Source organism: Manduca sexta, chromosome 10, assembly GCF_014839805.1.
Source record: "Manduca sexta isolate Smith_Timp_Sample1 chromosome 10, JHU_Msex_v1.0, whole genome shotgun sequence".
In the NCBI taxonomy this organism is placed as follows: Eukaryota; Metazoa; Arthropoda; class Insecta; order Lepidoptera; family Sphingidae; genus Manduca; species Manduca sexta.
The window spans coordinates 11,536,725-11,562,179 of NC_051124.1; the positions used below are offsets into that span (position 1 = coordinate 11,536,725).

The 25,455-nt window shown below is 33.5% G+C and overlaps 1 protein-coding gene across 5 annotated transcripts in view; it reads left to right on the plus strand.

Moving 5' to 3' along the window:
• Nucleotides 1–315: 315 nt before the first annotated feature.
• Nucleotides 316–25,455, plus strand: part of LOC115448699 (espin) — a 71,870-nt gene continuing 46,730 nt past the window's right edge. For 4 of the 5 annotated variants that reach the window (XM_030176214.2, XM_030176216.2, XM_030176217.2 and 1 more), the window contains exon 1: nucleotides 20,451–20,887. In XM_030176214.2, the coding sequence (XP_030032074.1) occupies nucleotides 20,769–20,887 (119 nt within the window). In that variant the 5' untranslated portion in view covers nucleotides 20,451–20,768. Of the gene's footprint in view, nucleotides 467–20,450; nucleotides 20,888–25,455 lie in introns of those variants that run through there. The other variant, XM_037437161.1, reaches the window with a different exon arrangement.

The following is a 25,455-nucleotide window of genomic DNA, read 5'->3' on the forward strand; positions in this document are numbered from 1 at the left end:
TGAACTCTACAAATACTTTTTTATGATTTCATTTTAGGATATACACATTCTTAGCTACTTCCAAAGATAATATAATTATGCTTAATTAAATGTTTTTAAATTTACTGTTAAATAATATTTTTCATGTTTTGCTACAAAGTATTTGTAATATCACAAGTTACTACGATTATGTAGTGATTTTAATACTTAGAATAAATATTTATGCACTTTTCAACAATAGTTGATATACTTACACATTCTATCAAATAATTACCAGGAACCATCAATAGTAGTTGATTCGCATATTCAACACGATTATTTTCCATTCCAGGAGCGGTCGTCTAGCCGTCGAGGGCTGGTGGTGCGGGCGCGCGATGCCGGCGGCGGGCGGGCGCGCCAACAACGGCGCCCTCGCGCTGCACTACGCCGCCGCACGGGGCTGTCTCGACTGCGTGCGCCTGCTCACCAACACTACGCCTGATGTCTCGTGAGTACAGCCTGTTATGTAGGTGTTGTATGCGATATGGAAGATTGTGCTTTATTGGAGAGCTGTAGAATTGTTTATGTTACAACAAAAAAATTATGACAAGTGACATGATAATTAGGTAGAAGGTAAACTACATAATAGGAAATTATTTAGGTTTTACGTACAAAAAACTACGAGAGCAAATTCACCAGGAAAAAATAATATTTAAACAAAACATATTCTTCTTAGATAGCGGTATTATTGTCGTAAACAAACTAGGAGTGCCCCTGTAATTAACTGCTGGAGTGATCGGATTACTATGTTTATACGGTCAGTATTTCAGTTAAAAATAATAGAATAGCAAGTTATTAAATACGACTTCAAAAACCACTACCAGCATAAAAAGATTTTTTTTAAAATATATACGTATATGAACTTTTTATTTGGGGTCAGTGCTTAATTTAAATTGAACATTGTTTCCATATATTTACTTAGCTAAGCTAATAAAAATCACTTAAAAATAATTATTGTATGTTAAATCACAGCTTAAGAAAGTTGAGACGTTGATAAATGTTCACATTACCCCAGTCTCCCCGTCACACATGATCGTGCATTACACGGATCAATCTTGACCAGCAGCAACAGATGCGCTTTTTGTCCGTCCGTGTAACTGTGCGCTCGCGAACTAACGGGCTGGTCACCGTTGTAATACGAGAATGCACCCATTTTGATGCTAGGTTAATCCCAGATTATGAAGATTGTATTTGCTACTTACTATACTGTTTGTAAAGCAACTTTACAAACAGTAAAGTTTGTAAGTTAGTGTTTGCTACTTACTATACTGTTTTTAAAGCAACTTTACAACTGGCTTATTTGGTTGTAAACGTCCTTATAATTAGTTTAAAATGCCTATTTAGGTCATTATTTTGTCTTCCGCTTTGCTATGGAGGGTAGTGGACAATTAATATTTCCAATTTCTCTCTATCTTTCTATTTGATTGAATTCGTTGCGGGATTAAGACAAATTATTGTTCTCTGAGACTCTTCAAGTTTCACCGCTCGGTGTCATAAAATGCGTGCCTATGGGTTTTACATTTTATGTATGGTCTTCGCTATCCATGCTATAGATATCTTACCACATTTTTATATGTAATAATTTAATCATGAGAATCTATTTTCGGTTGAATTTCACAGCAAATACATCGGATATAGGAACGCCAAACAATCCAAAAAATAAATTATTAGACGTTAATTATACTTTATAATTGTCGAACCGTGTTAAAAACATTGACAGAATGATAGCTCGAACCGAACTGAGGAAGGAAATTGTATAATAGATTATTATGTAAATATATTTTACGCTATTTATGTAAGCATAGCCGCGTATTAAATTTTAAGTATATTATGAATAAACGTGCCCTCATAACAGATTTAAAGTATATCACAAACTTGCTTTTGCTCTCGGCTTTGCCAGCGTGAAGGAGTTTTCCGGGATAAAAGTCCTGCTATATATTTTCCCGGGATATAACATAGCTATTACCTTCCCAGGGTATTAAACTAACACACAAATTTCATATATATACAAATTGCAGAAACAATTTTGTTTAATATTTATGACCATTATTATCAGCTATCGACTGCCGGTGGCGTAGTTCTAAGTAAACGCTATGAGTGCGACTACCGCCCTGAGGTCTGGCTGATCTTCGTTGAGATTGGCCGTCGTAGCCGAAATTCGGTTAGGAAGGAATCATCAAAATCATTATCAGCTGGCAGAGACTAAAGCATTTCATTAATATCAGTAAAATCACGAGCTAAGACCCACATGCAATAGCATGTATTGTAACAGTAAATAAATCAGTACGATTGAAACACGCGGTAGTTAAGTAATTAATAAGCAATTTATAAAGCTTTTATAAATCATTACTGCGTGTAAATGTTCTGCGCATTGCATGACTTCAATAAATAATATCTTCATAAATCAGCTGAAAATGCGTCTGGCAGATTGTTGAATGAATTAATTTATTAGTGCGTGTAGTTGTATTGCTGTTTATGTTCATGACATTTAAATTTTATTAAGACTAACTACTGAAACGCAGGATAAGATTGCCAAAGCAGAAAGATTTTACTTATTTTCTGAGGAAAAAACTGTATGGGATAAAGTAGTCTTAGTATATACAGCCATAATAACTTCAGTGTAAATATTTTTTTTCTTTATCTGAAAGTAAAACCTCTGAAGTTTGTATCATTGAAGAATAAACGGTGACTGATTATACTAATGTATAAATATTCGCTAGCTTGTGCTGACGGTCAATTTGCACAATTCACAAGGTTCTAAAGTTACCCATATATTGTGAGCAAACCTGTATACCTGAGAAGTTTAATCCGCACTAAGCCAGCGTGGTGGGCTAAGGCCTTATTTCTCTCAGTAGCAGAGGAGGCCTGCGCCCAGCAGTGGGACAGTTTAATACAAGGCTGATATTTATATTATTATTAAGTTCCCCAAAAATATTACTCACTTTTAAAGTTTTAGTGCGTTTACGTAGCTATATTTAGAAAATATTTTTAGAAATTAACAATAAAGACTGCCAGCCTCTTCCCATCTGTGGAAAGTGTCGCTAACGCTTTCTGGCAAAGCGTGATTCTTTTGGCATAGATCGAATAATGCTTTAAAACCGTTTCTTTTGTTTTCCAATTTATGTCAGTCAACGCGACATTTAAACTATCAAGAAGCCAAAATAATAGAAAGCAGTACAAGCCTATTCAGCTGTCATTCAATGAACATGGAAACTATGTAAAACCACCGGAGAGAATATTTCCTACGTGATATGATGGATAATAATTTAGGATATGAGTAAAATAAGTACACGTTGTAAAATATAGTACTCTTATATTGTAATATAAGTTAATATATAATAATATTATAAGTTATATTTGTGGCTTAGCTGATTTTATATACACCTATTGTCTTGTCACTTAACGACATTAGTATTTATTTATACAGGGTATTTTGATTTTGTGTTACTAAATAAAACCGCCTTCTTATCTTGATAAAATAACCTTTTACACTAAGTTACTAGAAACGTAGATGTGAAATAAATGTGTTTCAAACTAAATAATTAATAAAAAGTAATTTTAATTTTACACACCCTTATACCACTATTATTACTCTAAGAGAATTCGTCGCAGAAGCAAGATCAGAGTTAGAAATACTCACTCGTACATACACGCCACAACCGCACTAAACTAAAACATTATCAAAAAATCAGAAAATAAAACGGGGATTTTTTTTGAAAAAAATCTTTATTCCTGGATTTTTTTTTGGAAAAATATCGTCAGAGGTATAGACAAGTATGTGAATTCATTTATTAACCCAATTTCAAAATGACTGTATACATAACGCTTTAATCACAGATTCAGTAATAATTACTCTATCGAACACGCAACTCTTCTGTCCGTATTATTATTTTTAAATAGCTTCTAGACCAATCCTTCAGGAACTAAATACTTCTCACACGATATATCGCATATCTCCAAACGAAACAACAGGATCGTGAAAGCGTTACCGAATTAATTGCACTTTATCGGAGATCTCGCGCGTCTGCCGTCTCCACACTAACCAGCCGGAATCCGAGGAAAGCTTACGAGTACATCTTAGAATATTCTGCTCATTGTTTTTCCACATAGACACGTGGTGTAGATGTTTTGTGGTTGGGTTGTCGTGCTAATGTCTCGGGTTCCAATCTTGGATTTGTTGATATTCCTGGGCTGGTAGATATTGGGTTTTGCTGCTCAGTGTCAGTTCGAAGTCTTGGATTTATGGCCGAATTACGCTAATATAACAAAAAAGTGGAATTAGTTGTAGCGGTTCTGCCCAACCCTATGGGGATAAAAGGTGTGGTTTGTTTATGTTTTGCTACATGATAGATGAGTAGATAAAAAAATATTCTGGAATTTACATACAGCATTTATAAATATAAACGTTGACAACATGTATCGTTTAAATATAGGGATTTTTTTACTCCATTTTAATGTTAATATACGGTATAAATAACCGATAAGGCCTAAAGCAAGAATATATTTGCGCATTATACAATCAAATAAGGAAAATCTGTTTAATTTTTCATTCTTTTACTCGTGGCTCCAAATCTGTGTAAAACCGCCGCCGAGATGGGAATAGTCCTTACCACTCAAGCACCATATAGCTTCTTACCATGAAAACATTTTCAATGTCTTCACAGTTACAGATGTTAAGATGTTCAAACAAGAATGTAAAACATATTTATTTATTCATATATTTAAAGTCTTTATTGTTCATCAAGTCGTATAGAAACGTAATATACAGTAGAGATTATGAACAAACAAGAAGTATGAATGGCAGTCTAATGGCTATCGGCGATTTCTTCCAGACAACCTTTGGATGTCGCCGATATGAATATAATCAAATATATAGACTGCATTGAACCTAACCGCTTAACTTTCCTGGTTGACATACTTTAAGTTCAGCTAAAACTGGTAAAAGGATGTGCCGCTAGGTGTAAACATAATTATAAAAATAAGTGAAAAAAATCTGTAATTGAAAGGCTATCTTGACCTAGCTAATTTGAATGTTGTCGAAAAAACTTAGCGTGCATCAAAATTAATATTTTGACGAAAGAGATAATTGTGGTAGTAACTAAATTAATATTAAACAACCACACAAGACTACTGTATGATATTAGTAAAAAATGTTGTGTATTTTTTTATATGTATATGCACGACAGAGAGACGCCACTACACCTGATGGTAAGTGGAGTGGAGTCCAATAGAATGTCGACTGATGAGAGATGATCACCTCTCGGCAGTCAACACTTATGCCGGTCTGTTAGAATCGGATATACACAGGCTGATCTCGGAACGCGACACGCTTACGTGGGCCACTATTGGTTTTAACACTTTGTGTACAGCGGTCGCTGTCCGGGCGGATATGAAATATATCCTACTACTAGCAAAAGTAATTACAGATATAAGTGTATATATAACAGCTTCCGATCAATATGTTTTAAATGTATCGTTTCTTGAAACTATGTATCGGTACCGGAAAATATCGCTTCACTTAAAAGTAGCGTCGGTTGTGTAATACAGAAATCAATTATTATGTACGTAATTGATTGAGCAAGTGTAATCGGTATTGATTGATAACCTAAGATCGAATGATTTAACGTACTACATTGGATGATTCGTTGCAAATTTAAGTTTTATCAAGGATATTATTTAGTGCTTCGTAGATATAAAGTTAGGTTAGGTTACTTTTGAAGTGATCATGGTGAAAAATATCTCTTCAATTATTGAATAGTATGAATCTATTTTAATATGATTTGACAAGCTAGGTATGTGCATGGATTTTTGTCCACCATGCTGGCATAATGCGGATTTGCAGATTTTATGGATACTTCTGAACTATAAGAATTTTCTAATGATGTGTTTGTTCGCTGTTTTAATTTAAGTAGGTATTAAAAACTACGCAAAAAAGAAACATAACAAAACTCATAAAATTACATATAATTTCAGTCTCATTGCAACCTCGATGCAATTAAAAAGTGTTATTTTGTAACAACATTCATAGTGACAATACGTCACGTTGCATCATAGTACCGGCCTGTGCCCGGTGCGAGTCCGAAAGCAATAGATGCCTTGAAATATCCGGAGCGTTGCCAGCGCCTTGTTACGTCACGTGCCATATATATGTGGCACTTCGTGTTGCCAAATGCCATGTACTAGAGCGGGTAAAGTAAAGGCTGGCTCAAGCAGCCTTTGCCTAGAGCCAACCAGCCACTGCTCTGGAGCAGTGCTAATTGCTATTGATATTATTTCATCGACATGTCTCATGGAGTTGATACCGGAAATTATGTAATGTTTGAAGTAAAATTGGTATTACGGTACCCTTAGTTACCACTAATGGCTGTTAATTTATGGATCGATCGCGGAAATCAACTGATTAGAATAAAGTTCATCACGTCCACTTATTACATATATATAGTATCACGCCTTTATCTCATAAGGATAGGCATAGATTATGGATTGCCACGATTCTGCCATACTTCTTTTGCTTCCTCCACCGTCATCAATCGTATGATGGATTCCTGACGGTTCAGGGTAATTTACCTAACCGAACCTTCTTTACCTAATAATATTAAATAAATAAACTGCTCTAAATAACATCTACTGTAGTTTATACTTTAAATTGATTTTGAAAAGAGCAATACGAGATTTTCTTGCCCGTTTTTCTTTGGTGAGAATTGTTTTCCGAACTGGTGGTAGAGTTAATATTGACGGAATCTAAATAATGTATAACATTCTACGAATTCAGAATAAATTATTTATTTTCGTTTGATTTGTTTATTCTGAGGCTATTTTTCAGATATCGATCAAGATCATATTTTGTTAATTTAGGCGGTAATGTCGCGGGTAGAGTCCACTATATAAGAAATAGGCGAAGAGTAATGTCAGATCTTACAAACCAGAGAAGCCTGATCTCTAGCCTGTTTAGATAGATAAAACTTGGGGTACAAGTATAGTTTTGACATTTTGAACTCAAGTTTGGAACGTAGAGACATCCGTCTATTTTACCCGAGTAGTGATCTAAAATGTGAACCAATGTGTTTATGTAGTTTTTTTTCAATTTACTAGTATTTAATAATGACGTCAAAAATGACTCCATGGTTACGAATTATAAACTATATACATACAGGAGCCCTGATTCTCGAATACTTCACGCCCCTAACAAACGATAGCGCATCCATGATTATTCTAGTTTCATGCGTGTTATGCGGTCCGTCCTGATTTGCTTCAGTTGAAGGCACACATTACATCATGGTTTCATCGCCGAAGTATTGCTTTTCAACGTAGGAGGCGCGATTTATTAATACAACTCTAAGTACCACAAAGCTCACAAAACATTCATTCTGATCTCATACACGTGTCACCAAGTTATCCGCCTTTCGCCCAATTACAAGATCATCGAGTCTAGTATAAAGCATCGTAAATGATCTAGTTACGTTCGCGGAACAACGCGATAATTCATACGCAATTGTAGGCGGAGTGTGGAACGAAGTCTAGTGGCAGACCACATAGAAAGCTAATATTAAATGGGTGAGTTACTTTGCGGTTATGAGTAGTGCACATGGCATGGGCGGAGCGATTAATACAAATACCACAGACGGTTGATAGAGAACTCATCTTAAGTTTGTATGAAATTTAGTTAAGTATATTTTTATTATTATAGTTTTATCTAAGAAATTAGTTACATAAACGATTGAAGTTGTTATACGGTTAATTATGAAATATAGTAACACACAAACCAGTGTTATGCAATAATCTAAAAAAACGATGTACAAAAATATATAAAAATATTAAGTATACAGATGTATACTGATGTCCTATTACATTCTATAATGGAAACTGTATACAAAACACATTCTAGTATCCTCATAAATATTGTTTTCGTTTGCCTTGCTTAATTTTTTTTTTATTGAATGAAAGCTTATCGCATATAGGCCATAGCTTATATAAAGCTGTAAATAGAAAACGAACTTTTAATTCTTAAAATAATATAACAATACCGATGCTGTCTTTTTTTTCTCTCTTTGGCAAGGCGCAAAAAGTTATTGTTACCGCAGACGCTTCTCGCTTCAGCGCCCGCTCCGCCCGTCACGCACGCTCGCCCAGCGATAATAACTAGAGCTACACATTATTCGCTAATAGTAATGCACACAGTCGACTCAGATGTTACTCTGCGTGTGCTCGCTTTGAGTGCAATGTGCGCGTGAGTCTATGGACGATTTTTTTTAAGTGACTCGAACTGTCATTTCAGTGATTAGTCTGTGTACATTTTTGTATGTGTGAGTGTTGTGTTGGACACGATTATTTTAAATAAAACTGTTCTTATTTTAAAACTAATTCTGTATACTGCTCTTATTGCTTGCATGTAGCAAAATGTTTTTCTTGATTCGTGTGAACCTACTTTCAATGGCATGCATCGATTATTGAGCCGTCACAATTTGTGTCCAATTTTAATTTAGAAACACGAACGATTTGTCGACTTCCAAATTTGAATACTATAAATAGAAAAAAAGTTAATTTCTTTTTATAATTTATGACCAGATCTTGTTTATTTAAATATTTAAAATAAAAAATCCTTTTACGGTATTTAAAGAATTTAGTATTATGATTTTCACCTGACCTCGTATTAATTTTACTAATCAGAAAATAATTATATAAAAAAGCTGATGCCGCGTTTTTAATGTGTTCTGAAAACGTGCTGCCAATGCATTCGAATTGTACATTGTGTTTCAGAGGAAATGGCACTCTCGTGAACACTTGACCGTAATCTGAATTTCTTTTTTTGTGTGTCATGTATAAAGGTTTTAATCTTTTATATTACTCTTGAGAGTACCAGCGTTTTCGGATTATTGAAGTAATTTATATATATATAAAAAAAAATACATTGATTGCAATATACAATTTCGACATGTAAATAATTAAATTAAATAAGTATATTATGCTTTATTGTCAAATTATTTTCTTCCTCATTAATTTTAAGAAATACATTTGGGTCACCGTAAATTAGATAGTGTTGCCATGATGATGCTGCTTTGTTTTGACTTTGCTTTTTCATTGCCTTCTCTGCATTAACTCAAGCTACTAGGTCTATACTAAGAATCAAAAACAACATTTGAATTGAAAACAAATGAGTTAACTTCACCAAGTTTTATATTCTCTAAGATCCAAGTAGTTTTAAATATTAAATAAGTTTTCAAAATCTATGACTCAAAATGATCTAAAGATGTGATAACTATTTAGATAATAACGGGATATCATGGCACGGTCCTGTGAATGAAGGAGGTTGTATATGTTAGTTTTGTAATACGACAATTTTAAAGAAAGCCAAATTCTTTCTATTTCTTCTTATTTTATTGATTTTAACAGATTAAGTTTTACCTTTCTAACATGGCTGTTTTACATTACGCCATCGTTTTAAATACTGTTATGTATATTTTTTCATGACATAATTGTATCATAATAAATACTTTAAAAAAATATATATTTTAAAAAAAGTTATTTTGCATAGCATCCTTTGGTTAAATATGATTGTTCTAAAGAATCTCATGTATGGTCATCTGTTTTACTCATATTTGTAAAATAAAACTATCTTTATTTTTATCTCTTTTTTTTCAATCTAATTATCTAATAAAATGGCCATTGTATAAGTCAAAGTGAAATTTACGTATCAAACGTTAATTGTCTTATTCACAATTAATTAACATATTTATGCTTTAAAACCTCTCTTCACTCTCGAATGTTTAGGAAAGCGCGACGTACAGTATGTTTGCCTAATTTTTTGTACTGAATGCAGTTTAACTAATTACTTTGTTGGGTTTTTTTTTTTGTCTTGGCACTTTGGACCTTAAGGATTAGTGAAGTATAGTTTCACCGTCATTTTTGATTATACTATGCACGTCTTACAGATCTGTACTTTGGGTTTTAAGGATTTGTTTTTTGTTCTGTGTATTTTGATTATATTCGTCAAATAGCATTAATCTTTGAAAGGTGATAGAAATACAATTGTCATGAAGATTTCTTTTATTAACGAAATGTATGCGTAATTTGGTTATTATGTGTGTTAAACAGTCATATTAATATCAAATTCATTCTATATTTAAAAATGTTACAGTTATTGTGTTATTCAAGAAGTATGATTATTAATTTAAGTTTCCTTGACCATAAAAAAAATCTCAACTGCAATAAAACATCCATTATAAATATTAAAAGATATTTAACTAAGCAACTAAGTTTAAAACAAATCAAAGTCACTACGGATGAAGAGCGCGTGATAAAATGCACCGCATGATTTCCCGCAAGATATTTTTTAAGAGTTAATGAAAACGGATAACTTGTCAATTGCTATGAAAACTTGTTTTTCGAGAGTCTGTAAATAAGTAATAATTGGCCGTTTCGAGTTTCTAGATGACTGATTTTTTCGGTTTATTGCTATTTTTGTTTTAACAATGCAGATATTAAATCTTAATTTTTATTACGGTAGTTTTCTTCTTCAGTGCAAAGCGGCCAGTAATTTTATTGATAATATTTTTTTTCCATTTAAAACTGGCCAGTATTAAGCAATATATATTTTTTATTTCTGGCTAGTATCTTTACAACAATGATTATTGTGAATTAAAACTTACGTTATAATTCCTTTGCTTCTTCAGTTTTTAAAACGAATCATTATGGCGGGAATTATGTCTACGTATTTTGAATTTTTAGTTTGTTTTTATATTAATTAAAGGTATAGTTAAGACATATCATAATGATTAAGTGTATATTATATTTGTGTTATTTAAATGGTTTTCAGGGTATTTTATTGAAATGATTTTGATGTTGTGTATTTTCGGAAAAGGATATTTTCTATCAAATAATTAGGTCGCTAGGCTAGGCTAGGTTTATTCACATAAGATTTCTTCCCAAAATCCATGTTATATTATTTTGGTTGCTTTAACTATTTTTTTCAAAGACCGCTTTCATGATATCGAAATAACGCTAATTTATTTTCCATAAATAATATCCGCTTTGCCATTCTAATATTAACCTTCTTTACATAAGCTGAACTGTACATAAAACAAAACGCTTTCAAGCAAAAGAAACGCATTTTACAGAACTTTTGTGAAAAAGTTACAATACATTACGAAAACGAACTGTTAAACTATGATTGATTTGTGAATCAAGTGATAGTTGTGATAGTGTGATAGAAATGGCCACGTGTCCAAGAACGCGCCCGGTGAGGTCCGCCTCCGCAAGGCTTAAGTACTCCAAGACTGTTCCAGCCAGCGTGATCAGGTGAGAAGTCAGTTTGCTTTATTTTTAATTGTCGTATTTAGTTGGTATCTAAACCGATCACACTTTTGAGTAGCATCTTAAGTAGACATTTAAGGTATTGAACTATTCAATTTTTATTTATTTATTTCTCTTACAAATATTACAAGAATATTAAATTTATGTTTGGCTGTCACTTAAAATAGGAAGACCTGAGCTGTAAGTACCAGCATCCTTCCAATGACAGTTTAATGTACTTATATAAAACACATTTAATATTTGATAAACAGAACTTCAGCTGTGGTTTAGCGCCTGGTGTTAGGTATGTCGATGCAATTTTACTAAATAAAACACAGCTGTCAAACTGCGTCATGTGCTATGACTTGAGATATCGTTTGAGATGTTGTATCATTTAAGCGCCTGATGTCAGCTCTATCGGCACAGTTTTATTAAAGAAAACACGGCTAACAAATTCCGTAATATGCTAACACTTAATATATCATTTGAGACGTTGTTAGTATCTGTTTATTAAATAGCGACGATATAAGGATGCTGACTGTGAGTTGACAACGTCTCCGCTGATCGCACTTGAGAGCGATACTCAGTAGCATTTGTTAATGCGGCCCTTATAATTTCACATAACTAGTATATATTGGATACCAATTTTGGAGTAGGTGCCTAATTAAAATAAAAAAAAAAAACATTCACGTCGAATTGATAACCTCCTCCTTTTTTTGAAGTCGGTTAAAAAATCAACAAGTTCAATCAAATTTTAACATCTTAAGAGGTTCTCTTCATAGCATTAAGTTACTTAATACCGGGATTTGATTAGCTAGAGAGGGTTGATGGCACACAAATCAGTAATAAATAATTGTGTCCAATAGTGTCCGCAACACGCGTGATAAAGTTGCGCCGACTTGAAATTGAAGTAGGACTTATCCTACTAAGAAAAGAGATATTTATAACATCACTAGCTTTTGCCTGCGGCTTCGCCTGCGTAAAAGATTATCGGGATAAAATAGTACTCAGTAGTAATGTACCTTCTTATTAGTAAAAAATAAATCAAAATCGGTTTCTGAAGTTAGTGCTTTCAAACAAAGTATACAGCTTTATATATTAATATAGATATGACCGGGGTTACACTACATATCATAAAATAATAGTAATTTATTGAATAGCTTAGCGCTGAAATGGTGCGATAAAATCTATGTTGCATGCATCGCCCGCATTCCGTACGATATGCTACAATAGACAAATAGGATTTGAGCTTAATTACCATGCAAGTTGTTGTAACAACCGTACAGCTTAATATTAATAAGACATGACATCATTATTTTATGTAAGGATCAAAGCGTATCGCTTTTATGTAAGTGTGTCGCGTTCATCAACTTGTGTATGTCCGGTTCCAACAGGCCGGCATAATTATGTCGACTGCTGAAGGGTAATCATCTCTCGTCAGTCGATACTTTAATCGACCGCACTCCACTTAACATTAGGTATAATGGGGTCACTTTGCAGATTTTGATAAAAAAAGTGATGCGCAACAGTATCCCTGCAGTGGTTTATTTCTGCATTGGTCGTCTTATGTGTCAAGTAATGATTAATTTTGACGAAATAAATGGTCAATTCTCTTTATTGTAAAGGTATTTTTTTTACGTTTTTACATATACATTTAAAAAAAAAACATGCATATAAAAAGATAAAAAATGTATGACCCTCCGATGGCGAAGCGCAAGACCCAGGCCACCGGCGGTTAGGGATTCAAAGTGAGGAATCGCTTCACAATGCGCGCCGTGTCCAGCAATACTGCCTTCTGCATCTGGCCTCCGACCCAACGGCCAATTGAGAGCTTCCGAAGATGTTGGTCGAGGCTCTTTGGTATCAATCCATGCGCAGAAACGACAATCGGGACGATAATTGTAGAGTCCACATCCCACATGTCGGTAACCTCATGTGCCAAGTCTAAATATTTAGACATTTTATCTTTCCGAAATAAATTATTATTAATTATTTTGCTGATGCTGAACTTACGCCAGCCAAATAATTTTATTAGAGGGTGAGAGAAACCCGCACCACGGAATTACCCTTAACAGAATATATCTAATATCTGCATTACATACACTTTAACATGGACGTTAAATACATTTCCACATGGAGGTCGCATACGTACCATCAGTAAAACACTATGCGCAATGGTATTTAGGAAAAAGGCGCTTTTATAGGCACTATATTTAAGTCGATATTCGCAAAGCTAAGTTCTTGCGAGTACATGGATTTAATCAAATTATCCATCACGATGTTCAAGTCATCCTTCCAGTGCAACTTACCATTTGTTTCAGCCCGATCAGATTATTAGATTACGTGCTGAGTTTGCTCAGCGGACCGCAGCGGATCTTGGCTTCCGTTGAATGCCCATTCTCTAGATCATTCGCGATTTCTTATCAGCGGTTGAAGCATTGTTTCTAATATATATACTATACCACTGGTAGTAGGTTTCTCATATGTGATATTCCACCTAGGAAGGTACCAACGCAATATCTATTTTTGCCGCTAAGCAGCAGCGTGTAGTCACTCTTGTGTTCCGGTTTGGAGGACATTTAGTCAGTGTAACTACTGGACATAATAAGACTTAACATCTCATGTCTCAGGATGGCGTAGTGGAATACCAACAACACTAATTCAAGGTGTTGGATGGTGTGTCTACTGTTTATGGGCGGTCGTATCGCTATCACCAGGCGAACGGCAAGCTGGTTTTGTCATTCAAAGCAATAAAAAAAAATATATAAAAAATATTTCCTTTTCAGCATTATATGTATTCTTACCTCTTATTATTATGAATGTGTTTGTTTGTGAAGAAATCGCTGAAATCTCTGATCGAATTTGAAACGAATTTACCACAGAAAGACCATTAATAAATAACCTGTTTTATTTATCAAGAAGTACATAGGGAACTTAAGAACCATCGGTCGCAGTTATTGTAAAGTAAGTAGCTGTGTGCCGACATACCATAACGTATCTAGACTTCTTGTATCATAATATTATTTTATATTACATTGGATAGTCGACCAACGGAATCTAAAACTAGAATTAATAATATCAATCACTTAGACCAAAAAGTCGATCAAGAATCAACGTCCGATCATCCACACGTCAGTTTTTCCAACCAAACGGTCGTTGTACACGAGCGTTGACCTTCAAGTTCCACCTCAATGATGTTTAATTGAGATGCAAATAACGGTCGCGTTCCGTACTGAAAACGCTTTGAGATGTTTCAGCCGATTGCTGCTGTTCATTTAGCGTAACATCTTTTACCCATGTATGTTATGATTTCGTTGTTTTGTGCAACATATTGTTTACTGGTTGTGGATATGTTATGTTAGTGAAAAAGCCTGCGCATGTGCGTGATGTTGAGCTAATGATATTTGTAGGTACGCAGACTTGTACGGCTATGTAAGGCACATCATCAAGATAGAGCTGCTATAATAACAAAAGTTTTACAATCTCCACTATATTAGCCCTGTATTATATGCTATTCCACAGCTGAGCACGGGCCTCCTCTAATACTGAGAGACATTAGGCTAAATTCCCCCATGCAGGCGTAATGTGGATTGGTGGACTTCACAAACTCTCAATTTTTTTATAGAGAACTTCTAAGGTATGCAGGTTTCCTTACGTTGTTGTTTCACTGTTAAAGCAAGCGATATTTCACGAAGAATACAAACATGATTATAGAAATGTCAGAGCTGTGTGCCCTTTGGGTTTGAACCTGCGGACATGTCGTGAACATCGGTAAAAATCGCTTGCGGAAGTCAACTTCTGCAGGTATGCCAACCTAAACTTCGCTCAAGCACTATCTATACATATTATAAAACAAAGTCCCTTTTTCTGTCTGTCAATGTTTTTATGAAATTTGGTATCAAGATAATTAATTAAGATAGAAGAAGATTATAGCCTACTTTCTATCCCGGAAAAATATATAGCGGGACTTTTATCCCGGAAAACTCATTCACTTGGGCGAAGCCGCGAGCAAAAACTAGTCTCTCAATAACATAAACGTCATTATTGACGATTCCCATGACTTATATAAACACGAAGACATAACGTGTTATTATCGTGTTCCCCGCAGGCTATATTGTGGTTGTCGTACGTCAACTGTCAAAAAGAGACGAGATAATTTTCACAATTTTCTTTCCTGCGTCAGTGAAAGTGAAACTGATGGGGAAATCTAACTCGGATGTGGGTTTTTCTTTATGAAATTATATACGGAAATTGCGCTTACGTTATAGATTTATGGGTTTGGAATCGTTCGGAAGGATCTAGAAATAAGTGATTAATGTTTTGTGTTGTTTTAGATTTACGATGCTAGTGTGTGTGTATTTTGTGGGAATTAATTTCATTTTAGAAATAGATATTTTATAATAGATTTACGTGTGCAAGAGCCTCTGACGATAAGCTTCTATCGCGTTTAGTCCAGGAGAATTATCACGCGTCTGTGATTTGCCGACTTATGGGTAGTTTATGTTCGGGGAATTTTATTCATGGTCGCTCAGGATGCTACAGCAATCAAAATACCTATATAGCTATAGGTCAGTGGCGAAGCGTCCATACAAGCCGATTCCCACCGGCTTCCCTTTTAGGTTTTCGGTGATACTAAACAATATATTTAATAGGTAAATTTAAATTTAAAACATATCATACAATGAACAATAATTATAATAGCTTAAATTATTAGTTAAATATTTGAAGTAGATCTGAAAGTTTTTGATTTCAGACACAAAATCAGAAGAAAATAAATATTATATTTTACCGAATTTTATATATCACCACGATACAAGCAAAAGTTAACGAATAACCTTTCTTGATTATAATTTAAATTGATAATTATATATGTTTATCATGTAGGTAGACTTAAACAGTTGGTCTGTTTGGCGATCGTGATACCTATTTCTATTACATTTACAGTTTTATTTTGAAAATAAACAGATACTTTTAGGTATGTAGTGTGGTTATTATTTTAATACTTACTTTTGTGGCTGTTATAATAAATTAATAGGTAAGTACTTATATTTGTGATTAATGGAAGAAGAATTATTTACGTTTATTGTTCGATTTTATGGATGTTTCAATTATTTACAAATAATAGGTAATTTAGTAGGCATGTCAATGTTTGTCGATTTATATTCAAGACTAATTCGTTGTCTTCGTTTGTGTTTTCCAATAAATTGTCCCGATATCTTAACTGAAGCCAATTTTTTTTACACCGGGTTACCTTTTGAAAAATTTCACCCTTCGCCACTGCTATAGGTTTATTACTTCCGTCAGACAGCGGACAAGCGGGACGATAAGACGACGCTGGTGCCCGACTGAATGTGAAGTCGAGTGCTGAGCGCGACGGCTCTATGAGACAAATTCTTTATTAACTAGTATATTAGAACTGTTCATGACCTGCCTGCGTCACGTCACCGTCCCGCTCCGTCTGCTGTTTGACTAAAGCTGACATAATTATATCAATAAAGAAAAGACAATCTATAGTTTCATAGTTTAACGCGCGGCTATGTAGCGACGATTACACTGACTGCACAATAAAAAACCCGACACGCTGCGCCCGCGCATACCGGCGAAGCAAGTTGCGTTTCGGTAGAGCAGACCGGCATAACTCTGATAACCGACGAGAGACATCTTTCATTTATGGTTATCACCAACTTGTTTTTGCCTGTGGCACCGCCCATGTTAAAAGTTTTTGCCGCGATAAAATGTAGCTTATAGCATTCTGGCGTAATGTAGCTTCCTATTAGTAACAAAAAAAATCAAAATCAGTTGAGTAGTTCCTGAAATTATCACGTTTAAACAATCTCTTCAGCTTTATATATTAGTATCGGTGAGGTTTAGGTTGCTATTGTTTATCAGGTACATTATAGTGTATGAATAAAAAAGAACTAATAATGAAATCTACAAAAAACTCAACGTACATTTAGTATTACAGTTCGAAACAATATTTCGGTGATTTTTATTCTCAATTTCTTTCTGTAGACCAGATTTAGTATTACCTATACAGTTCGAAACAATATTTCGGTGTTTTTTATACTGAATTTCTTTCTGTAGACCGATTGTCATTACGTGTTCGCATTATGCTAAAATAAATAACACGTATGGCAATTGAGACATAGATGCGTTTCACTTATTTATTCATTAGTAATTATGTATTCGTTTTTAGAACAGATTTTCTCTAATTATATTCATTATGCGTTTGATTACGTGCTACATTAGATAATACTTAGTTGTATTTAATCATTCAGGAACTACTGGTAAATTTTTTAAAAATCATAATTATCGTTATATAAAAATAACGTTGGCATCTACATAAAACAATTACACAGACAATTATGTATAAAAAAAATTACCAGAAGATAGGTATATCTATTGAAAATTATCAAACGGAATCCACGAAATAATGATTTTTTTTAATTAATAGAATTAAATTATGTTTCAAATTAATAATTAGTATATTAAATATTTGAAATTATTGTCAATAAATCTTTATTTATTTTATGATGTGAAACAATACATAATTTACTATTTTATATAAAGCGCTTTAAATTATCAACTCCGATAGCATTTGTAACAAACCTTAATAGTTTGAGCATATTAATTTAATAAAAATTGCATAGAACGAACACAAAAAAACTGTTAGATAATAATATAACTACTTTTCCAGGCTGATCAGTGTCATCTTAAGTTTTATATTACAAAGAATTAATGACGTGCAAAAAAGTTTCAAACGGTAAGACAAACTAAGACTAATTAGGTACAATAGTAAATCTCCAAAGTAATTCCTCTCATTATTTCAAAATTATAAAGAACAACATTGATTAACATCATGTTATCATGCAACATAACGTTAAAAGTGCACGATAGTTGTCTAAACATTTTTTGCGATACATTGTGTAACAATGGATTATTTTTTACAACGCCATCTAGCGTCGGGGGGAGACAATGGGTGGGGAAAAAGCTCATTACCATCGATTTTCTCCAACGGACAGTGTTTCTGACCTTGAATTTCTAACGTAAACAATGAGGTGTCGCGTAATGATTTGTTATTGTAAAACAAAGTGATTATTACGCATTGAGATGCTTTCACATTATGTTATACATTTCCATACACTCTTACTGCACACGATACGTTATTTTTAAAATGTCTGCCTTGGTGGCATAGTTGTATTACGGTACGTCTGCAGTATTGAGGTCTCGGGTTTGGTTAACGAGTCGTGCAAATTGATATTTAGTTTTTGTACTTAATACAAGAGGCATGAATTACATACTCCAGATCGGAGTATGGAATTCATGCCTGATATTAGCTCGTTCCGTATCATATTATGGGACGGAATACGCACGTAGAAAAGTGAATTTGTACATAGGGGAAAGTAAAAGACTGTATCGGGTAAAATTTGTCAGACATAGTACTTCTCAGTATCAAGTAGGCAGCATCTGTTCGACGTCTAAAACATTTCAGCACGTGGATCACACTCTTCTATATCGCGCTTCAAGTAGGTACCGCTAGGTAGGTAGGTATATGTAGGTCTGCAAGGGTTGCAGTTGCATGCACTTACGCACTCAGCGACGTTCGATATTAGGGTGAGATTCTAATGGCAGAGTTTTAGTTATTAGGACAGTTTATACCGGCGTGTCCGTCAGAAATCAGTAAACGGATTTTCCCGTGTTAAAAAAAAGGTATACGTAGGTAAGTATTAATGAGATAGACTACATTCTAATTGACACCCGTAGCGGCGAAAGTGTTTTGTCGGTAAAACGGCCGTGTCATGCGCTGTACTGGCGTGACTGAGAGAAATCGGTGGTTTAGGGAAGAAGATGTAGCGGATAGAACTGAACTCAAACTTTTTTTATACGGGGCGCAATGAAGTCAGATGCGCCAGTCCCAAATTAATGATTTATTTTTAAATGTAGTGATATTTTAATAGATGACATATTCAATTTATTTTATGATACGATATTAACTCAACTTTTTTATGGGCCACGATGAAGTCCGATGCCCTAGGTCTATATTACATCATTTATTTGTAAATGTAGAGATACTTCAATAGATGGCATAATTAAATTTAGCTCGTTACATTTTAGTTATAACAAGTGTATACAAGTCTAGGGTTTATTAAATAAGAGATTATTTAACTATTATATTCTATACCTAAGTATGTTACTGATAGATACTCAATGACTTCGAGAATTCATCAACAAAATATAAGAATTAATTGAAATCTTATTTCTTTTTAATTTGAAAGGCCGCGCGAGGCGTCGTTACTAAGAAGTTATGATACTTCAGGGCACAACGTAACCTTATTGACCTACTTAAGTGTTAAGTAACTTAATTGATGCTTAACGTTAAATTTACTTTTATTAAAGTATTTATAATTAACGCAATGATTTGAAGTTCTTACGTCATATATTTATTATTTACAAACAAAAATAACACATCACGCCAGCGGTCGGCAGACGTCGTCATGTCTGTTCTAAGATATGATAAGAAACGACCTTATCGCCATATCAGAGACAAATCAGATTTAATATGAATGAAATCGCATATTGCTTTAAACATGCGCCGGACATTACCGTTGTCACACGGTGTGACGCATAATTAGTGTTGGATGAAATAATTATAACACTAGTGTATATGATTTTTCGCACTAGCATGACATCTGTCGATTCACCAACGTTATGTCGTAATTTTGTACACGTATATAAAAAATGATACTAAAGAATATTGTGAATTAATGTCATGTAATTTTTTATTTTATTTTTTTAGAATGACTGTAATGTTGCTAATGTTAAAAGACATTGCTGATAAACAGTATTAGGATATATTTATTATAAATTATTATTAAAACCTAACAACTTTATTATTTGCTTACTGTTAAGAACTGAAGATAAAAACTTTTCCGAATTGTTGTTACCTTACATTAGGAATTTGAGGGCCTTGTAAAAAGTGCTGATAGTGAATGTATGAACCAATCAATAAGAACAATAAAGTATTCGAGAAAAATCGACGTACAGACAGACTTATGGAGAGCACTTTCGCTTACACGTTTTCACGTGGAAACCACATAGACACCGTAAGCTCTGCAGTGAGACTGGTAACACGGGCCGCGGCGCGCGCGCTTTGCCTTGCATTCGAATTTGAATTACGAACAGTTTCATTTTCAAATAAAAAACGTTAAATGTAATCCTAAAAATAAAAATTGCTTTCTTATTTATCATTCAGCCGGTATTATTATTTATTAAGGCGCTACATTTTTACATTTTGATGTAAAAAAATATATTTTACGTCTTTAATGTGATCGATTATTTTGTGAAATGTTAAGTGAGAACTTTCTACATGAAATGATTTGTAAAGTCCGTTAACTTGTGATGAATCGATGCCGTTATAGTATATTAGATTAGAGTGCAAAACCAGTGGAAGATTGAGGAAAATGACGCTAAACAATACCCATCCGCCGTACAGTCGTGTCACTAGTAAATTGTTTGGGAAGAAAAACAAGAAAACTAAGAGACTGAAGCCCAAAGCTGGGACTTACGCTGGACGGGAACGGTAAATATCTTTTACTACCAAAACTAAATATCGATTAAGGTGAAAATTGAGAAATCGATTTAAATTTTGACTGTTACAAATTAATATAGTTCTTTCTCTCAATATACTTACAATATTCCTGCACTATTTATGTAATTTTATCTAAAAAATACACTATTTTATATTGTAAGATACTTTTAAAATGTGAATATTAAGTAAACAAAAATAAATAAATAATAAACAGATTTTGGTAGCAAAATATTTTTTGTAGAAATTAACATGCAATTTGTATATCAAACAAAAGGCAACAAGAATATGTTTCAAATTCGATCGAGCCTTGATTTAATTCATGTTAAGGTCGCAAGAGAAGGTGATTTGACAGTATTTTATGTTTGTAACATATATTTATTTTATTTCTTTTTATGGATTCTCAACTGAAAATGGTATACCTACAGGCTACACAGGAGGGAGAGTCACAAATTTATAGATTTTTCGAACGATTATAATCATTCTACAAGGCAACAATCTAATAGAGGTCGTATTATGTCTGATTTTTAAACATTACTCCACTGCTCTTATTACTCTGAGAATTTTGCTAATGTTAAATCTCATAGTGCCCAATAATATTTCTAGCTACCATTTGAAATAGGAACCGCAATTACACACTGATCCTCGGTGATAGAAATAACAATATATTTTTATAATAATAAGTATCTTAATAAGTAGACTGAGTATATAGCACACGTAAATGTAGACTATTGGTAGATGTGGAAATACTGATCTATGTGTAATTCTAAGAAACTCAATCTGACTGGTGTTTTTAAAAGCAGAATATCAGTTTTACACTATACTTTGGTGGTAGGATATATATTATATCCGACCGAATAGCGTATGCGGATGTCCAGATAGCGACCACTATACACAAAGTGTTAAAACCCGCCAAAAGCCCATGTAAGTGAGTCGCGTTCCGGGATCACTTTGTGTATATCCAGTTCCAACAGACTCACAGATCGATAAATATAGGTACGCTATTTGTAGTTTATAATACAAGTAGAATGTATAATTTACATGTAATTAATTAATAATAATTGTTAAACTACCGATAAGTGTAACGTTGGACGCCTGTCAGTCTACTAGTTCGTGGGGACTAGCAGATTGTCGCAATCTATAAAATATTGGTTTAAATAACTAAATTACATAATGTTAAGCAAGATTAGTCTGATCTACATGAAATTGATTCTAGACCTGAATTTAGTTTAGTGTGGATCGATTTGTATGACTGTTTTAATGTGTTGCGTAAATATGTAGAACATATTTTTTTAAAGAAATAAGCGTATAGGATATATATACTTGTTTGACTTGTTTGTATGTACATCAGCGGGGGTAGACGGAAGCGTAAATATTGATTGCATCTTTTGTGGAGCGAGCTAATTGCGAAATAGTAATGAAGGAGTTAGACAACACATTCGAGATTAAAATTTTGAATTGAATTAGATCGGTAAACACGAAAAGATCTTCCATATTTTATTACATCTAAAAGTATAAAAAATCAAGTAGTGTAGAATATATTTCGTTATTTGTTATCACAAATTTTATTGATAGTCTAAGTGGAACGCCAAGTCTGAGAATGATGTTAAACGAAATTTCTTATTAGCATGCAATAGTTCAAAAGGTGAATAAATTTGCAATATTTATAGAGTTTGTCTATATTGTTAAGTTATGAAGAATGTCTAATATTAGCTAAATTTGATTTAAGATCCAATCAAGAGACGCGTTTGGATAAACTTTCTTGATATTTTTTCACGCAAACTTATACGGGGTCATTTTGATATTGCGTTATTAAATGAAACCACATAGGTACTCGTATTCACCTTTACTGACATTGTGCCAAAAATTATCAATTAATAGCTAATATTTTACGAAAAATCCTGGTTTTAATTACTGATTTTTTATCATTTTGTAGTTTCATGCGTATATGGCGTGTGCGTGGGTGTATTTCTGACTGAATGTATGATGTTGCCGCTACAACGAATTCTATTAGAGTAGTAGTAGCTGCTTTAGGTGGCATAAAATTATTATTTTTTTTATTAATATTTATTTTGTTCGAAACTTACACTTTTATTTTACGTCTACGGCTCAAGTAACTTATTGTAGTGTTATTTCCAAGTAGATAAGTATGTGGTTTCATTTAGTAACGCGATGTCAAAATGACCCTGTATATATACTGGTATTATGAACACCTAAAACTTTTAAGTTTGGATATAACAGAGGGTACTTTGTATTGCGTCTGTAAAGTGGTACTGAGGTCTCGGGTCCGATTCCCGGGTCATGCAGAGTAATATTTAATTTTTGTGTGCTGTAACATCCTGGATATATGCGTGGTACGTGGCAATAGTTCCACCCATTATTACATGGAATGTAACGGAGCTGGCGAAAGGCGGCTATGTTGCACCTGAAAAGAAAAGAAAGAAAATTTGCCTACATCTGAAAAGGGAAAAAGGCGTGATGATATCTATGTATGTATCTCATTCTCTCATCGATAAATAATTTTTCCTGGAGTGTTACGGGATAGGCTAAGTGTTTTTTATTCCAAGAACGGGCTTTTATCACATAAAAAATAATCGTTTCGAAGACAATGTAGCCAAGAGACTCATTGAGCTTTTACTCGATATTCTTAAATACGTGCTCCTGTCAATATTAGAGATATTTGGGCGGAATAATTGATATATCACTCTATTATACTGTAGTTAATAATATCAGCTCTGTATTATATACTGTACCACTGCTGGGCACAAGCTTTACTACTGAGAGGGATTAGGCCTTAGTCCACTACGCAGGTTTTTTTCACTTCTATACCAAGCGATAATGCACAAAAAATACACACATAAGTTTGGAAAACTCAGAGGTGCGTGCCCTTAGGTTATGAACCTGCTGACATTCGTCTCGGCAATCTGTATCACTAAGCTATCGTCGCTCGGTTATTAAATTTTCACAAAAAATACATCGCCAAAACTCAGATACCACTTGACTAATACATACCTAAACATTGACCTAACAAAAACCGTTCTACTTAACAACAATCGGTTCAGAATTCCGGTTAGTATAACCTGTGCCGTTCAAAGTCAGTTACCTAACGTGAACCAGTCGACCTCGTGACGTCACGGCGTCAGTGAAAAGAGAAAATAAAAGTGAAACGTGAGATCGGCATCGACTTATTGCCGTAATGGTGCAGTAATATATCGATAATGTTGTGCTATTGTTGGTGCATCGATATCGATATTCGTTGGCATTCGAAATCATATTGTCTAAGGTACAGTCGATTTTTACCAGCTTGGAGTTTCCGTTATCGTCGGTTATTATTTTATAGAATGCATAATATTGAGTAACACTAAAATAATTAGGTTACCAATATATTAAATACCTTTGTTGGTAATTTTGCTTATCTTAAAATTCATTGCCACAAAATAAAACAGTCAAAGTACTCGAGGCTAATTTAAGATAAACTTCAGAATCGGAACTGTAGTTCTATAGAGTTTCGTGTGAAAATTGAACCTTATATTGGTAAAACAACCTTATATTGGTTATATTGGTAAAACAAAGTACCCCGTCGCGTCTATCTGAAAACGATAAACTCGAAAACTATCGAATGCAATACGATGATGTTTGATTTGGAGATCATTTGAGATCCTGAAATGACTTAGGCTACTTAAAAAGGTCTAAGTAGCCTTAAATTATGTAAAAATGATTACAACTCGAACAAAATTTGTCAGAACGGCAACATTATACTATGAGTCAAAAATACACTTATACACACCATATTCGTACTAAACTACAAAATGGTTAAAAATACGATTATTAAAACCGGGATTTTTGTGGAAAATATTTGTTGTTCATGGTTGATTTTGGCAATGCCAGCGTAGGTAAAGACGAATATTATGTGGTTACTATTAATAATGCAATGTAAACTGACCCTGTATAGTACGTTTCACATAAATAATGTACAAATAAATTTATGAAATTTTAAAATTGGAATCATTTATTGAAAAAACAGATTTGCGGAGACTTGATTCTATTTAAAATATATTCATATGAAACTATGAAACTAGAATTTCCAAACTAACTAGGAATAGGATACTCAAACTAGGAATAGCCTGTATGTTGCGCTACCAGAGATAGAGTTAAACTAAATTGAGTCTTACGGACAAAAGGAAAATAAAGATAAAGGAATGCTAAAACATTGTATGTACGAACTTATTATGCATAAAATAAATAAATTACTAAGGGATAGCATTTTAATTCAGTTCCTAAAAGTACTTATTTTAACATAATAGAACATTATTTCTATGTATTAGTATATTATTCCATCAAGCAGAAGTGTTGAAATTTAAGTTTCAGTATGAAGGAAGAGTAACATACAATATTTTTATCAGGCCTTAATTATTAAAAAAAATTTAAAGTAAAACTATTTTTCGTGAATAGCTACAATAATAAAACATAATATAATTGTATAATGTAGGTAACATTCTTATAAACTTATAAAATCACTATAAATAATCATTTAAACTATCAAGACACACATTAACACAAAC